Source organism: Limanda limanda, chromosome 21, assembly GCF_963576545.1.
Source record: "Limanda limanda chromosome 21, fLimLim1.1, whole genome shotgun sequence".
NCBI lineage: Eukaryota > Metazoa > Chordata > Actinopteri > Pleuronectiformes > Pleuronectidae > Limanda > Limanda limanda.
In genome coordinates this window covers 4246355-4265391 of record NC_083656.1, presented here as the reverse complement: position 1 = coordinate 4265391, position 19037 = coordinate 4246355, and the positions used below count along the sequence as shown (strand labels likewise).

The window sequence follows — 19037 nt, the reverse complement described above, 5'->3', positions numbered from 1 at the left end:
AAAGAATTATTAATCTATTGTCAAAGAAGAAGAAGAAAAAGTGTGTTTGATTTTACGATGCTAACAAGGAAGAAACGCTCTGTTTTGATTTGTGTGTTGAACCCATGGACAATATTTGAAAATGGTCCCCTGGCTTGGAAAGCGAAGCCAACGGCGTCTGAAACAAGTCTTCTCTTGAATGACCAGCAGAGGGCGACTCCACTGGTTGCAAAAAAGGAGTCTGTTTCTATTGAACCGAATATGGTTACTTCTGGTTTCCAGACAAGACGATGGCGCTGGACAAAACGCTAAACTTGAGGCTTCACAACGGCAGATCACAAATCAACGTTGGATGTTCGGTCGGAGTTCGTACAGGGATACGACCATGGTGGGAAGGCAACTGCAACTACTCTGATAAATAAGTCAGGAAGTGAAAAGCAGCGTAAAGCGAAACTCAAACTTTTGCTGAATAATAACCACTCCGCATCAGTCTAGCTATTGTCAAGGAAGAAGAAGAAAAAGTGTGTTTGATTTTACGATGCTAACAAGGAAGAAACGCACTGTTTTGATCTGTGTGTTGAATCCATAGACGATATTTTAAAAATGGACGCACACTCCGGGCTTGGAAAGTGAAGCCAACGGCAAGCGTCTGAAACAAGTCTTCTCTAGAATGACCAGCAGAGGGCGACTCCACTGGTTGCAAAAAAAGGAGTCTGTTTCTATAGAACCGAATATGGTTACTTCTGGTTTCAAGAAAAGACGATGGCGCTGGACAAAACGCTAAACTTGAGGCTTCACAACGGCAGATCACAAATCAACGTTGGATGTTCGGTCGGAGTTCGTACAGCTTTAGCTAAAGTGTGTCTCCATATTTCAGAGTTTTCCTTTAAGGTGAAATCGTCTGTGACAGTCTCATCAAAACCCTTCAACATTTTGCTGCGTTACCAAACCATCACTTTCAGCTGCCATCGCCCCACTGGCAGCCGTGATAAATCTCAGCTCTGCCAGAAATCCGATGGCAGCACTACTGACCTGCCTCCATGCGGCCCGGGTATCAGGAGGAGGCAGCGAGAGGCAAAGTGAGGCAGAGCTTTTTTCCTTCCTCTCCTGCAGCCAGTTTCCATCCATCGTCGGTGTCTTTGTGAAGAGCAGCGGCTCCTCCTCAGAAGAGTGTCCTGCACAGGCAGCTGGTCAGAGGTGGGGAAACCCCCGACAGCTCCACCATCAACCCCTCTGCTTCTCCCTGGCTTTGGTTCCTTGTTTTTCCTTGTAGCTTTGTGGAACAATTTTCTGCAAAGCACGAAAGCTAATGAATCAGTTTCAGGCAGAGGCGAGGCTATTTGGGCCGTTACACGTCCGTCCTTCGTGGGCGGTCGAGCTTAATTCTGATCGCCACCTCTTGTTTTGAATGCATTATAATGTAATGCATCTGCAACCTGGGGACATAGAAGCGGGATTTGTTTCCCCCTGGATGTATGTACATGCAATGTTGTTGAATAGTGAAGAGGGTAGCAAAATTCTGGGAATATTCAAAGGTGGAAACTTTCAATGGGAATTAACAGGAATTAACAGGAATTAACAGGAATAAACGGGAATATACGGGAATTAACGGGAATTAACAGGAATAAACTGGAAATGTTGTGGATAATTTATACTAACTGTATTTTCCTTGTCATATACAGACATAAATATAACATTTTGTTTTGTCATAGGCTGATTTGAGCCCTGAGGAAACTTTGGGCACTTGACTATACGCTTCTGCATCGTTGTGTCATTCTTAACATAGGTCTTTGCACAGTATTTGCAAATGTACACAGCCTTTCCTTCTACATTGGATGGGGTGAAATGTCTCCACACATGAGATGAGTGCACGTGTCATTGTTCTGTAGAATAAGATGAGAAAAAAGTTTGTAAAAAAACACTAATGCAATGCCAGAGATATAAATAGTTAGCCAAACAATTGGAATCGTCTGTAAACATATTTTACAATTGATGGATAAATTAATGGAAATAGGCTGGATGAACAGATGAACAATCCTCAATCAGCATGCTAATGTAATTCCCGAGCTAAACTTCCCGGAAATTTACCGGAAACTTTCCGCCCCTTTGCAACCCTAGTAGTGAATCAATCAGGGTAATGTAACCAGTTTAATGTGGTCAGTGGTCATGTACCAGAAAGCAGATTACAGTCACAAACTCTGCAGAATGTTGGGATCAGAACATTTCAGGAGTTTGGCTTCCACATTCTTGGACTCGTTCACAACAACAAAGACGGGGGGGGGGGGGGTCACCTGGGTAGAGCACGAAGCTGGCAGGACATGACCTGTTATTGTTAACATCGCATCAACACCTGCGTCCGCCCTTAACGCCAAATACTCTAGAATCTCGTCTTCAGTCCGAGTCGGCGTCTTTGTCGGCTCTTCCTTTTACATCCTGAGATATTTGTATTCTACAAGTTTCACATCCTTTTCCAGAACAGGATCATCATCGACACTCCCAGTCGCTTGATGTGAATCTTTCCTGTTGTGTTCCTACAGGCACTCAGGACAGGAAATTGTCTGTCGGGGCGGTTTGTGAGAACTCCAATAACTCACACGCATCCTCACCAGACTCCAAATGCAAGTTTAGATATTCTAACCATGCAAGCAAATGACTCTTAAGGATATTCTGAAGCTCTTTAGTTCTTCTCAGGGACGATTAACTGGATTCCAAATAACATTTTCAACAATTTAACGTCCGCAGAGAAATGACTGAGTGAATGTTGAGTGTTTGTGCTGCTGTGGATCGAGTTGAGCAGCAGAATCAAAAAGCTTCAGTCCACATGCCTCCACAGTGGAATAGTAATTGGCCGGCTGCAGTGTGGGCAATCCTGGTGAATTCCTCCGCTGGCTCTGGGCCATTGAATGTGATGGAATGTAGGGTCAGGATCTTTCACTGTGCTTTGTGTGTGTCCTCGTGTGTGTCCTCGTGTGTGTTGCCTCGTGTGTGTGTCCTCCTGTGTGTGTGTGTGTGTGTGTGTGTGTGTGTGTGTGTGTGTGTGTGTGTGTGTGTGTGTGTGTGTGTGTGTGTGTGTGTGTGTGTGTGTGTGTTTTTCTCACCCTCTGTCGGACACTGCTGTTGTAGGTGGAGCCTGTTAGCTGAATCACCTGACCAGAGTTTTTTCTGTCTCCAGTTTCTGTTTTCTATCAATACACAAGCTGCTGTTCCTTTGGGGAAAATTCTCAAGTTATTTAATTGTCTGCTTGGAAAAGTTCTGGAAGTTGTTGGACTCAGATAAAAAGACTTTGGGGATATGCACACACCCACACACACACTCCTGAGATTATCTGCTCATCTCCTCAGTTCTCTGGAAAGATACGTGGGACAAGGGACTTGTTTTTATATTTGTTGTGTGTGTGGGACTTTGTGTGTGGGTGTGTTTGTGTTGAGCCAGACATCATGTGTAGGTCAGCAGGTCCTGGTCCATCTGACTTCCCTTTTTTCCATTTCCTGCTTTGTCACCCAAACAAGTGTGTACCAGCTGCCGTCTGAAGCGTCCGTCACCACGTGGGCTGCTGCTCGTTCCCTGACACTCTGACACTCTCCAAACACACAGAGCTGAAACACAAATACCAGCACTATCATTAAATCATAAATCGATTAAAGGCTAGTACGTAGTTTTTGTATGAAAGCAGCAACGTTGGGTTGTGCAGCTCGACTTCCTCTTTTCCCATCTCACCACTGGTCTCTTTTATGTCTATCTCAGCTCACACGTTCCTTCTAAAAGCTTTTATCTTGCTCGTACCGTGGCCTAGAACGATACGACATAAACGAACAAGCCACGGCTGTACTGTTCAATTACAGCGACACACACACACACACACACACACACACACACACACACACACACACACACACACACACACACACACACACACACACACACACACACACACACACACACACACACACACACACACACACACACACACACACACACACACACACACACACACACACACACACACACACACACACACACTCACACACTTTCTACACTCAACCTTTCTGCTTCACTGGCTTTTCTCACAGAGAGTCTCAGGGAACAATGTTCCAGCCGAGCGCATCCAGACAGTCTCCCCCTCCAGACCGCTCTGTTTCTTTTTAAACTGTCTCTTGTTTTATTTTCTCTGTTATGTTCATCAGCATTTTTCCTTTCACCTTCCTCCCTCGTTCACGTCAAACGTCCCTTTCCTGATTTAAAATGGATGTACCCGTCGCCTCGCAGCCACTCGTGTGCAAGATTTGAGAGAATCCATGTGAAGTGTCATGGGGGATAAAATATTCATCCATTTGGCTAAACATCCATTTGTGAATATTTCTGATCACATGGTGCTCCAGGGTTTGATTGCATTTTTGCTTCGGCCCATTTGAACTTAACGCAGCTCGAGCGAATCACAGCTGATTTTACAACTAAATGCATCGACTGTTTTTTGCATGAAATTATAAAAGAACAGTTTCTGCTCAGCTCTCTCAGACATGATCTTATTTGTGCTCTTAATGAAAACCTCTTGTTATCCCCGTGCTCCTCCTCCCACATCAACCTCCCTGTTTCTGCGAATGATTGTTTGATCTCATTGTGAAAACAGCGATTCACATCAGCTCCGTCGCATTGATGACGTGTTTTCTTTCTTCTTCCTCGTTTGTGTTTTGCATTTGCACGAACGATGCGATCGCGGTGGCCCCCCCCCGGCCTCCAAGGAAGATCATTAACCCCAATCTGTCTCCATGGTGCTGGCAGCCAGTAATTAGCATCACCTGATTGGCTGGATGGTATTAGCGAGGCTGGTGCTAATAAGGCAGCACGTCCGTACCTCGCTGATCTAACAATGTTCAAACAGGAAGTGACAAGTGTGACGGCCGTCCCTCGTGCCGGGGGGGGGCTGTGATTGTTTGGTGTTCCTCTACTGTTTCTTGGTTGCATCATATTCGTTGGCAATAAGAAGCTTTAGTCGGGGAGATCAAATGCCGTCAAACCAAGTGTGCCCACTCGCCGGCTCGGCAGGAACTGGGACAAGTGGATTCATGCAGACACATTCCCCTCCAGCGGAAAAAAACCCCACAATGAAAGTCTGCTCCTCCGTGGAAGCTGGGGGGTTGGTGTTGGGTTCCCTTTGTTGTGAGGGTATACCATCAAAACCATGACCCCCTGACTCCCCCGAGGGAAGGGTCCGGGCTTCGGGGGGTTCAGGGGAGGGCGTCATGGAAACGGGGAGATAACAAGCTTCGCTGCACTCCAGAGATGTCCCGTGAGCTCGGAGAAGCAGATGCTGGGGAGAGAGATTTACGACGGCTGTGCAGAACTGCAGGAATAAGCCAAACATTTCTCTTTGGGGGTAAAAAGCGTAAAGCACAGGAAATGAGCAGCGGAGCTTTACCTTCACAAAGCCCGGGGACCTTCGGTTTGTTTCATGAAGAGGTTTCAGGGCAGAGCAGCAGAACAGATTTAATAAGGAATCCTTTACATCCTGTCTCCTCAAATCCCTCGGGGTCACTTTACTGGGAGGTAATGGTGTCCCAGCTGTGAGCACTGGACTGGATGACCTCTGGTCCCCGGGGCTTTCACCTGAGTGTCACTGGGGACCAGGCAGCAGCAGTGGGACTCGCACTGCTCCATTGATCCTCCATGGGGGGGGTGGATCTCCTTATGGTGCTGCCGTCATCGGCCACATGGCTCATGGAACTTGGCAGCTCTCATTCTACCCTCAAAGGCCCAACGTATTTATTATTTAAACTGATGTATTTGAGAATCGTGACAATAGGATTTCCAGAGGGAACCTGAGTGGTTTTTATTATGTCTTCTGCTGTTTAATCCAAAAAAATGCATTTTCCACCATTTCCCCAGTTACCAGGAACCTTTGCAGGAACCAGAGTATAAATTATGTTAGTCTGCTACTTTACGGTTAAAGGACAGGAACCTTTGCAGGAACCAGGGTCTAAATTACGTTTACGGTTAAAGGACAGGAACCTTTGGGGTCAGGTGTTTTCAATATGCTTTGGTACTTTGTCACTTTCCCAGGCAACAATTGGTGTTGCTCGATTGTGTCATTGTTGTTTTCTGTAGGATCAAGTACTGTTGGTACTTGAAAAACTTAACAGGACATCTCCGCCTTTACTTCGTTGATTTTGACGAGACTTTTGTAAAAAACCTGTGTCCTGGGAGTCACCCCCCACTGTGTGGATCTGTAGAATTTAATAATTAATAATCAGTGGAAGCCGAAGACTGATGATTTCCAGCAGTAAGAAGAGGCTCCTGCTGCTCCCTAGGCTTTGACCTTTAAGGTGGAATTTCCTTCTACTTCCTCAAACGGATCTGACACCCGTTTATCCCTTATGTCAAAGGAATGTCACTGTCCATTCCGTCTGCGTGCACACACACACACACACGCACACACACACACACACACACACACATTTTAGATGGATGCACACGAGCCTTGAGACCTTCTCCACCTACACACAGCTGTCTGCCCCCTGCTGTGCAGCGACCACGCTCACTGAAGCCACTTCCTATCTCTTAGCGTGTGTTTAGCTCCACTCACCAACATGTGGACCTCAACTGTTGTGTGACTCAGTCCTACTTAGCAGATGCACCGTAACAGATGGAGGGGCTTTCCGTCTCTATATATTAATTATGGTGACAACTTGTGTTTTAAAAATTGATTTTTAATGGGCACTCAGCTTAAGGTACGAGCTACGCACCACTTAGGCTGCTGTGGATTTGCATCTGTCTTGACGTACATCACATCTTCCATCTCCTCCGGTTTTCTACCTCTTTTCTTGCTGCTTCAGTAAAGTGCCCCTGGTTTAAACAGTGGAGTGCTCATCAAGTGGGAGATATTCAGGTCACCGTTTCTGGGGAAATAAAAGATTTCTGCATGAAATCAGTGTTTCGGAGTCCTGATGAAATGAAGTTGAAGCTGCTGGACTGTGAAGGTTTGAACACGGATCTTTACATCCTCAACCATAGATGCAGTGATGCCCGAGTTCACTGCTGGGACACTGCTAATATTCCAATCCCAAGCACATGAGTATAGGTCATAACTCCAGCCTCCTCCATGTTCAGTGATGAGATGGACCAAACTAAAACCTTGAAGTACACACATTGTTTCTTAAGTCCTTACACGTACAGTGAAGTGTGTCCTGCAAAGATAGTAAAGAAAACTGTGTCAGATGAATTTATGATTGAGAATAACGATAAGTTACAGTCCATTTCCTGTTGGATGAGCTTGACCTCTGCACTGCAGCTTTTTCCTCAGACGCTCCTCAGTGGCTTCACTTAATCTGCACAAGCGAATGCATTAGTATTGAAAATACAAATTGCCTGCATTTATTCACCTGTTTCCATGGCGATGTCTAATGCTGCTCAGTAGTTTCTTTGCAAGAACACGATGAAACCGTTCATAAAGTCGCTCTAATGTTTGATTTACATATACATATTTTACTTTCCACCGTAAGCACAGCTGTTGCATAACTGTTAAAATGAAATGAACCCTTAGTAAATGTGTCTTAGGTTCACTCTGGTATTAAAACAAATATCACTACTACACCTCTGCCTGAGCTGTTCCTCCCACAGCTGCTCTCGCTCTGGGGCGGCACAGATTCTCCTCAGTTATTGATTTCTTTTCCCAGAAAAAGAAAGTCTTGTAGTCTTGAGAGCATTCAGAGGTTTTTATTTTTTCTGGTGCTTTTTCACATCATCTAATATTAAGAACCGATGCAGCTGCTCTGCTGTGGCCAGTTATCTTAGAATCGCTTCTGTGTCTTTTGTCCTGTTTTTCACAAGGCTTCATAATAAGCCATTAGAGCCTCAGTGGCCATTTATCAGACTGTCCACATCGGTGCCGTCATCCTCCCATCGGCCTTCGTCATACCTCTGATGGGACCGGGGGGGGTGGGGGTGTAAATGACTAACGCAGTCCCCTCAGGGTCATATCTGCTCCAGGCTATTACTACCTCATTATGCCTCTCCCTTTGTCTAATAGGTGTCTGGCTGTGACTGTGTGAGTGTGTGTGTGTGTGTGTTTGTGTGTGTGTGTTTGTGTGTAGTGCATCTTCCTTTGTTTGTTTCCACAGCATTTCCTTTTCTTCTTTTAAAACCTCACAGTTATTTACCAGATTATCGTCATTAGGCACACACAGCCACACAGTGTACTTCAGCACAGTGGCCCGGCTCTAAATGATGTTTTCATGCAAACCACTTTTGAGACGTTTGAGACATTTTTGTTGTCTGGAATTGAACAGTTTTTGAATTGGGCTTTTTTTTTAAAGATGAGCATTCACTGTGCGGTTATAGAAATATTAAACTCTGTTTGGATTCCGGGCTAAAACCATTTCCGATGACCAGGTAGACAACTGCTTGGTTTTGAAAAAAAATATATGGACCAGTCAATAGTGATAAAAGACATTACTTGCAGCCATAATTGAATCAGATTGATTGTATGTTGGCAGCTTTGCATTAAATTAAGTTCCTACGGGGGGCCTCATGATATTATCTGTGAACAATCCCCCCCCCCCTCTCTCCCTTTTAGCTCTGCTGAGTTCATTTGCGTGTCATCCTTTAAATGTAAATGCCTCCGTGAGTCGTGCTTCGAGGCCGAGCTCGTGGCTGATTTGTCTTGTCGCACGCTTGTCTTCGGTTTTTCCCCGTTAAAGATTGATATTCCTAGGTTTGCTCGCTATTTTGGGATAAAGGCGTAACGTTATGCAACGCTGCCGCCTCGGGGCGAAGGCGTCCGCAGAGGGAAACTGGGCCGTGCGCTGAGTAATATCGGAGGAGGCCACGTGGGTGAGGAAGCTCCGTCTTTGTCTTCCCATTACGGACAAAGACTCGGGGAAACTGGCTTTGTCTTCCAGTCGTTTGGCATCACCGCCACCACCGCTCTACTTAAAGTGTTTACCTGTTTCTTAACTCTTTCATGCACACAAAATTCTCTCCATCAACGTCTCTGGGTATTTTTCTTTTTCTCTCCCTCTCGGGGGGGGTTTGCCTTTCCGCTCAGCTGGATCTTCCTTCCTTTCTTTCCTGTGTCATCGCCTCCAGCCTCGTGCTCACCCCCCCCTCTCCTCCCGTCTACAGGGACAATTGAGAGGAAGCAAAACAAGGAGGACACTGCAATTTGCCTCTTGAGTTCAAGGCGCAGGGTGTGAACACATCCAGTTTGCTTTTATTGGAAACTACTCCCACACTAATGTAGGCAGCAGTTAAGTGGTCGGAGCTGACGATTTGATTTTTTTTACCAAAGAAGGGTGTGCACACAAAGATAACTGGTGTTTTCAAACCTAATGGAAGGTCGGAGCTCTTGGGGAAGTGGTGCTTCCAGGATGGGGTTGTGGTACGTGCCTTTGTGAGCGTCCCTCCACTGAATGCATGCTACATAATTTAGAAGCCATTATTTCTTGCACCTGACAGGCAAAGGACAGTGGAGAGTCTGAAAGTGAAAAGACGGAAAGGGAAGTGGAAAACCAGACCACGGAATAAATGTGTCTCCAAAAAGTTTGTGTTTTTGAGTTGCTTACCTACTACGTGGGTTTTTACCTCTGGCAAGGAGGATGTTTGTCTGCAGGATTATGCAAAACCCACAGAGGCAAACTTATTGAAACTTGGTGGAAGGAAAGAAGATGAGTCGAGAAAGAACGCCTGAACTTTTGGAGTGGATTTGATAAAAGGGTGGATCCAGGGATTCATTTAAATTCCTTTAACACTTTGAGATGAGGGTTTTAGTTTGTGCTTAATCCTGCTAACAACAAACGCATGCAGACAAAAACCTCCTTGGCGAAGGCGAACATACGATGGTTTAAATCACAAACACCATCCACGAGGAGCTCCAGCCCAGTTCCTCAAACGCTTTCTATCATTTCCTCCCTGTTTCTCCTCTTTCTGCCACACTCCCTCCTTCTCTTCTGCATCGCCAGGCTGCAGAGGAATCACAAGACAGAGGCATGGCCATTCAAGCCGGCCTGTCACATGCTGTTTAATTCCAATAGACTGTGATAAGTCGTCCTTTCACTCGTCCTCCCCGCCTGTCGCAAGGGCACCGATACTAACCTGCACGTTACCATGACGATAGGAGCGGCTGGGCCCTTTTTTTTGATCTCCCAAACCCCGACGATCACGTGATCCACCTGCACCCCACATCTCCTTGTCATTTACAGGCTTCTCTCATCCTGTCTCTGTCTTTCCACCTCACCATCGGTTCACTCTGTCTGTCATTGGTCCGAACTCGCCCATGAACACATTTACAGTCCAGTCTGTGGAGCCAGATTTCCATTAATTTCCACACTTACCCTATTGGACCCTTAAGGTTACATGGGGAAATCCTGGGTACTTCTGCATCTTCTTCCTTTGTGAGCAGATGTGCGGCATGTGGTTGTGAAATGGGGACAATATGAGGCCCTGCACCCAGACAGCTGGAGCCACAGGGAGAGGAGCGAGAGAAATATTGATTTAACTGGAAGGGAGCAAATGAAAAAAAACCAAGATTCATGGTGCGAAATGAGTGAACACGGCTTTATCATTTCATGCAGTTGTAATTTTTATCTTTTATTAGCAGAGTTGACAGGATGAGGGCCGTGTCAGATGTTGCCAACAGCTGCTCCGGGGATTTTTCAATCTTTTGCAGTTTACCTGCCTCTTCTTATAGCCGCTCGTCGACATAATCCTGCAAATTCTTCCATTTCTGTATTTAATCCCGCCGCTCGACTCGCAGGACACATGACATCACAGCATGGGAACAGATGGCTCAGCACCAGAAAGATTTCAGACAAACTAAAAAGGAAGAGCAAGTGGGGGGGGGGAAGGAGCCGAGCTTGAATAAACCCATCTGCTCACAGATGGCTGCAGAATTCATTTCAGGCTGTTAGGACACTCTTGTTGCTATTTTCGTCGCCACACTCCATCTCTCGCAGAAGGTGGGATGGGGGTTAAAGGAGGAACGGGGGGGGGGGGGCGATGTGGGCGCAGGGACGTGTGAGGAGGTGTCTGCTCTCCAGCTGGAGGCAGAAGCATAACAGGCTCCCAGAATGCAGCTTGTTTCCTTCTTGGGCGCCGGGGAAGTTATATTCACTTGTTTTTATTTGTAACGTATCACAGAACAGCATCCTCACATCATGATGCTAAAAGAAGAAAGACATTTGTTTTTGTGCATGAACAGAAAGGAATCATGATTGAAACGGATAAAATTACAAATTCATCACAACACAACATGTTAACAAACAATTACCCAGCAGCGGTAGCTTTAATTTGGCTTCCTGAATATTCACTCCCCTTTTAGCTCCACTTTTGGTTTCCACCACCTCCTCAGATTCTTCAGATGCTTAATGTTTGACTGTGTTCACATGTTATTTACTTCAATTTACTCTAATTAACGTCTCTGCTTATCGTAATATGACGAGTTTAGATAGATAGATAGATAGATAGATAGATAGAGTACTTTATTCATCCCCGAAGGGAAATTAAGTTGTCATAGCAGCCGGTATATTTGAATACAATAAAATACAATACAATAGAATAAAAGTGTCTGTTGTCTGAATAATACGTCTGAAGTTACTTTTGAACACAGGAGTTGTATTTGTGATGGAGCAGGACACCTTCAAATCACATTACTTCCAATGCAAAGTGCTATAATTGATTTGCTTTGCCTCGACAGGAACGTGAAACAACACCAAAGTTGTATTGATCTTTCTTTACATTGAGTTTTCTGTTGCTTTTAAAAGCCGTTACGCGTCTCTCAGAGTTCCAGTTGTTCCAGGTACGAGGCCTTTTTGTTTCTGACTCTAGCCGTATCATGTCTCCTCTTCCAGTCTCTGATATTCCTGGCGTGCGTGGTGGCCGCAGGACTCGGCGTCAACCTCCTCTGCCTCGCCATCTACCTGAGCTGTTTGTGCTGCTGCCGCAAAGATGAGGAGGAGGAGAGCAAGAAGACCAACTCCTGCTGCGTCACCTGGTCGGCCGTGGCAGCCGGCCTCATCACATGGTAAGACAAGACGAGCTGTCATGACCAACTGTTGATTGACACACACACTTACACACACAAACACACACATACACACACTCTCTCTCTCTCTCTCTCTCTCTCTCTCTAAAGATGTCTGCTGGTCAGAGCTGCACAGAATCTTTCTGAAATCCGGATTTTCCACACAAATCCATAACTTACTGTGCAGATTCTTCATAGTGTACGTCTGCCTGTTTTTGTTTTTCCCATTTGTATTCTCCAGGTGTGTCGGGTCACTCTCCCCGGTCGACACGCCTGTCCGTCCACTTCTCTTTTGAAATGCCCCAAAGCTTCTATTTCCTAGTTCCTGCATTTACTTGGGTTCTCAATAGCACAGCCAATATATTTTCCTTTTCATTTCCTTCCTTTTGATGGGATCCGTCATTGATATGTCTCTGCTGTTCACCTCCTTTAGACTCGGATGTGGTGGATGAAATCTCTGTGATCACCCTCTGCTCCTCCAGTTTACTGTTGGATATGTGCTTTTAAAAGAAGACATACCATGAATAAAAGAATGAAGGCTTGTATTCTTTGTTCAGACAGTCGTCTCCTTGAACACATCTTTTAAAACTGTTTCCAGGAAGCTGTTACCTACATGTAACCTGAACAGAGCTGTGACTGTCGAGCACTTTACCATCATAGTGGGAGAGTCACGTGACATTTGACCTCTAAAATCGAATCAGTTCATCTTTGAGTCTTAATTAAACATTTGTGCCAAATTTGAAAGAATTCTCCTGAGGTATTTTTCAGGATAAAGCGTTCACAAGTAAAAAAAACAACATTATCTTGACCTTTGACCTTTTATCCCCAAAGTCTAATAAATTAATCCGTGATCCAAGCAAACGTTTGTAACAAATTTAAACAAATGCAAAGAAAACAAATAAGACATAAACTGTGGGACTTGTTAAAGATATTAAGGGAATTATAAAGAGTACATGTGATGAGAGTAAAGTAATTATACACATGCTTAAGTGTTGGTAGGAATATAATATCGACACTAAGTGCAGCTCAGGAAAAATAATGGGATTGTGCACGTGTGTAAATACAAACTCCCTGAGCCTTGGATATAAAGTTTATCAAGCGTAGCCTATTTATTTCTGTGTCGATATAACCTCCTGTTTATATTTCTGGATGGATGATGCCTCTCGTCGTAATAAATGAAAACCGTTTACAGGTTACTAATGGAGAGTAAAATTAAAACTTGTATTGCTCCCATTAGCGCAGAACTCGTCTTACAGGACCGCAAACAGAATCTATAATGAATTTCAAGCTTCGCTGCCACGTCTTTTGCACAAAGAAATTACACATTTTTTTATTATATCACTTAAATTATTAAAAATGAGACTATTTTAGGGGAAGAGAAACGTTTCCTTTTACATAAGAAGAAGGTCTGGATCCAGTGTTTTCCCTCAGATTCTACTCAGCGTCAAAGCGATTTATTTTGGCTGGAAGCGGCTGGATCTCATTAAGTCGAAACCGAACTGAAAACTTTTCCTCATGTGAAGTGAGGTTATGTTTATCTCCAATAAAGATGAATGATATCGCTGTTGTAGCCTTTAGCTGCTACACAGACAATCCAGTTAAGTTTTACTCAAGAGCCAACTTTTCATTTTCCAAATATTCTGCTGCTGCTGACAAACCTCACATCTACCGGGGCGAAGATTCAGGAGCTTCCTTTATATCTTAATTATTTTAATTCCGAGAGCATTACTTCCTTATTTCACACTCAGATTTCGATTCGCTCTCACGTGTAAATTTTCTCCTGCACAAACGTCCTCGGTCGTCAGTTTGAGTCGTTCTCCTCACGCTGAGGAAGTTTGTGTGTGTGCGTTTCTGGAAAACTCTCACATTTTTGCTCTCGCTCTTGGATATTTGTGAAATGACCACGTCAAGATTCAACCCAACCAATAGAAACCATTGAAATCGTCACAGCCCTCTTACTTCTTACAGCGTCAGAGACATTATGAGCAGCCAAATGTTTGTGGATCTCCAGTAATCTCAATTAATTTTGAGGATGCTGGTAAACGAGCCACTGAACCAGGATGAATTAATAGATGGATGATTGGATGGATGGATGGATGGACGGATGGATGGATGGATGGATGGATGGATGGATGGATGGATGGATGGATGGATGGATGGATGGATGGATGGATGGATGGATGGATGGATGGATGGATGGATGGACGGATGGATGGATGCCTACATTAAGAGGCGGTGAGGATCACATTCAGGCAACGTCCCACCGTGTCTCTCAAAATGAAAGATGACGCTCTGGAACAAATAGAAAGTTAACTCCATTAAAGATTCACTTACCGTCTAATGAAGTTACTAAAACACATCTGATACGACACAGTCAGCGCTTACATCACCAGACACAACCCATTACATCAGTCCCAGAAATCTGCTCTATTCATGAAGGGGCTAATTGAATTTGGTGGCGGGGGGGAGACTGGTTACGTCTCAGCCATGTGACAGTGAGGATATTGAATTAGACTTAATGCATTGTTGGGCATCTTATTATTGTTGTGTAGTGTTCGATTCCTGGATGCTCAGCGCTTCAGGCTTGTAGGATTCTATTTTAACTGAGGGTAAAATATCTGTAGTAGTAGATAAAGTGTAAAGCACATGTTCTTCACCTCTGGAAGTCTTAATTATACCTTTAATGTATAGTAGATAACCTTTATTTTGTCTCATCTTCTTTCTTCTCTGTCCGAATCTACTAAATTCAATTTAATGACAAAGTATTTTTCACAAAAGGCCTCAAAATATGGACGTTTTAAAAGCAAAACATTTAAAATGAGGATTAAAACAAGATTCTGGACGTCATACTATCTTTTAATGACTGTTTGTTAGAACAGCACTAAAGCACCAACCACAGAACACTTAGCCTGGTTCTCTCACATTCAGTGTTTCCCCCTTTTATCCAAAAGAAGCAAACTGGCCTCTGTTTCCCACCGAACGCAGCCAGTCTTCATTACGTCATATTTAATCATTCATGTTCAGTTTTCTTAAGCGCTCCTCACATTAAACATGTATGCAGCGGAATTAAAATTAGAACAGAGAGACTACGGAGGTCAGGCCCCAGTGGAGATGTGAGGTCTGTTCTGTTCTGTGTGGATTCACCAGCAGGTCACGTTGTGTTTTAAAACCACAGCCTGAGATGCTGCTGCTGCTGGAAGAAGCTTTTAGGAATTGATTGTGTGGTTTTTGTGGTTTGTTTGTATTTAGAACCGCATCGTTATTCATAAAACCAACCGCAGTCTTGCACTTAAGATCCTTTGCAAATATGTGGAGTGCTTTACCCCTCATATAATTATCACATGCATATTTCTATAATGTTAATTACAATGTTTAACATGTGGCCCCCAGCTGTTAATTCCAATGCACATAATTCCTACTTGCACAAGAGCAGTGGATGGAAACACACATTTATTTGGATTTAATCTTGATTAGAAACATATTCACTCACAGATATTGTTAAGTAGGTAAAGTGTTAATTTATTTTCTGATTGTTCACTTCCTTATTTACTTATATTGGAATAAAAACCTAAGAACTAAGCATATGAAGTTAAGCTCTTTTCCCACCAATGTCCCGGGGAAGTGCACTTTCTTTTGTACCTTAGAAAGAATAACTGTAGCTGTGAATAAATGACGGCGAAGGTCTTCATATCCTTTTAAGTACTGTGTCCACGTACGAAAGCCTGTGGGAGATTTAGTGATAGAGTCGGTTTTCAAATCCATCTGTCTGAAGTTCCCCAGACTGATAGATATGATCTGTCCAGCTCAGACTTTAAGTGGAAACCTCTGTCACAGCATGTTAGGTAATAGTAAAAGTACTTTCGGGACTTTTAAATATGTCACATGAACTTTTGTCTCTGTATCCATCCCAGGAAAGTGACTCGTTCTGTGCCGAAGCTGATTTTAAAGAGACATCTCGATAAATTTGAAGACTTTAAGGTTTGAATGAGACAAGACTTCCTTTGGGAAATCAACTCTTCTTCGTCTGATTCCCAACTTTGATTGGGCCAATCCATTGGATCCACCGGAGGACGGGTGGGATTTAGCGTTTGGCCTTTGACTGAAGAGAAAAACTGACTTCATTTTAATCTCATCAGTCCAGATTCTCCCTTTCTTGTCCCCGTCTCTTCAACCCCCCCCCTCACTTCTACTTCCTGGGTCCCCTCTCGTTCTGTCCTTCCTCCCCTCGTCCCTGTGTTTTCTGTTTAAAGTCCCGCCGCGCTCCACTGTAATTACGTGTGACAGTGGCGGGAGCCGATACGCCGTTATGTCCATCCTAATTAACGCTGGTGGAGCCGGAGCAGATGTCACTCAGCCGTGGTCGCAGCCCTGCCCGTGGTGTAGCACTGCGACTGTAATCACACTGTCACTGCAGCAGATCAGGCTGCTCGTGTGGAAGACATCTGCACAGGGACAAAGCAACACAGAGTGAATCCTGTCCTGTGACTGTATGGTACTGATCACTTTCAGCCTAGATTTAGGTCAGGAAATGTATTCAACATGCAATTTGACCTTTGACCGTTTGCTAACATGGAGGAGGCAGGGTATACTGTATGTGGTTGGGACCATAGAGTAGATTTAAAAATGAACGAAAACCTCCCCAAAACCTGTCTCCTCCATGTTAGCAGATGGGACATGGACCAAACAAAGAAGTCAAAGTAAACTCTGACAAGCTGAGATTTTAGATTAGATTAGATTCAACTTTATTGTCATTAGCACAGTACAAGTACATATGCAACGAAATGCAGTTTAGCGTCTAACCAGAAGTGCAAAAAAAGGCAGTAAAGGTGCAGAGTATCGTGCATATTAAAGTGAAAAATGTAATAAATAAGATCTGTACAGTAGAAATATATATGGAATATTACAGTATTAACAGGAATTGTAAGATATACGGACGATGAATACACTATGAGCAGGATAAAAATAAATATATATAAATATGAATACACTATAGGCGGGATAATACAGTAATAAAAACAAAGTAACAGTCAGTGCAATGTACGAATGTTCAAATGTTCAGTGGTTGGAGGAGGGCGTATGACAGTCAGACTGACACTTGCAATTGGTCAAGCTAAATAGGAAGAGAGGACACACTGCCCCATGAAGCCTCTTTTACTTCTTGGGGTTCATCTTTTTCTAGTAAGTGGAATGAAAAAGCTAAAAAATGTGTTTAACTGCTCCTTGGGCATGAAAATAGTTATTTTAGAAAAACTTCTCCCTCTCAAAGTCAGAGATTCATCCGTGACACATTCAGATGAGCCGCTGCATGTTAAGAGGATTTGTTTTGGGGGTGACCCTTGCTGTAACTTGAGGAGGGCAGGGTGAAATATAAATTTGTCTGTCAGTGTTTGTCACGTCAGCCGAGTATTTGCTGCCATTGTGGAGCCGAAGCTCAAACAGTCAAACACGTCTGAGTCTATTTAAAGTATCCAAAGGCCTTTTTTTCTGCTGCAGGCTGAAGGCTCCTTTTCTCTAAAGTCCCTTCACTGTCTTTCATCCTCTTTTGTCATTTATCAACGTGACAGTTTGGAATTTGGCTCCACGCTTGGCTGCTGAAATCCACGATATCCTCTCTGAATGAGATATTTCAAGGAGCAGCGCTAACTGGGACGATGGAGGAGGAGAGGCGGGGTAAGAAAACCAGGGATTCGCCCGTGCCTCTCCGTCCTCACGTTAATTAAAAACCCGAACTTTTCAAAATATTTGCAAGGTTCAAAGGAGGCGATGTTTCTCCCGGCGACTTTTCCGTACAATGCATTTTTCTGATGTGTGATCCGAGATAAAAGGAGGAGCGACTCCTGTGGTATGTTTGCTTTTGTAGGTGATTCTTTGAGGAAGAAAAGAGCAGCAGCGTGTGCGTCATCATCGCTGGATTGTTTCTCGACCCGGCCACATGAAGCAAAGCTAACCTTCTCGTATTCGTTCTCTCGTCTCGCTGTGATTGGCCCGTCCTCCTGCTCTCGGCGCTTGTGTCATATTATTTGTTGTAAACTGTCCGTCTTGCTGTCCTCCCAAATGCAACAACCGCTGCTTTTGCTTATTTCCCTGTCAGTCCGTCTCTTTGGCTCCATCACTCCCCGTCTCTCTCCACAGACGGATGATTTTATTTATGTATTCTCCGTCATGTGTCTCCTTCTGTGGGAGGTTTACCTGCAGGGCTTCAGTTAATGAGACTCGAACCTTTTTGTACTAATCAAGGGAAAGAAAGCGCCCGGTGTTCTGCCCCAGTGCACCCAGCATCTAGTCGCCCCACTGCTGCACAGCTCGCTCGGCCAGATCCCAGGCGAACGCTGCAGGAAGCATCACTGACTGCGGTTTTACAGTCTCTATTTTCTGCTTAATGCTTATCCAGAGCATCAGGGAGGATTCGGGAAAGGGGGCCACAATGTTAAAGAGACCGTCTCAATTAGGCTGACTCCTGATCACCTTCCCTTTGGTCCTGACCTGCCCCAGCAGGGCCTCTATCTGGAGAACACTTTGGCAGGTGGTTAATTTAGAGATTCCCAAACCTGACCTCCTCACTCCAGGAGGCACTTTGGCAAATTATTTTGGAAACATAAAAATCATAGTGGCTCAGCAAATCACATTTTAATTTCAGAAATCATGTTATCATATTGAGTCACCTGAAAAATCATGTTAGTCTGCGAGAACAAGCAAATAGGAAGTTGTGAATGTCGAGGTAGATTTATAGATAGATAGTTCTCATTCTCATCATCCGAACCCAACTGTCACCCGGCTTCTCCCTTTGCTCCCCCGACATAATTACCATCACCGTTAGAAGTCACTCCAGGTCTCAGGGAAACCGTGGTGATAAAACCCTGTAGAATTAATGTGCTCATTAAATATTGACTCATAATAAAACGAATAAAGTCAAGTAGCCATATATCGTGTCTGCTGGACACCGGGGAGTGAAATGAGTCCCAGTTAAGCTCCATTGATTATCAGATAATGGACTGAGGTAAAACTGGGGGGTGCTAATGCAGGCGCTAGCTACAACCAACGTTA

At 44.2% G+C, this 19037-nt stretch overlaps 1 protein-coding gene across 2 annotated transcripts in view; it reads left to right on the top strand.

Moving 5' to 3' along the window:
• ttyh2 (tweety family member 2) overlaps positions 1-19037 on the top strand; it is a 54241-nt gene that overhangs the window by 1848 nt on the left and 33356 nt on the right. For both annotated transcript variants that reach the window (XM_061094533.1, XM_061094534.1), the window contains exon 2: positions 11821-11993. In XM_061094533.1, the coding sequence (XP_060950516.1) occupies positions 11821-11993 (173 nt within the window). The remainder of the gene's footprint in view (positions 1-11820; positions 11994-19037) is intronic.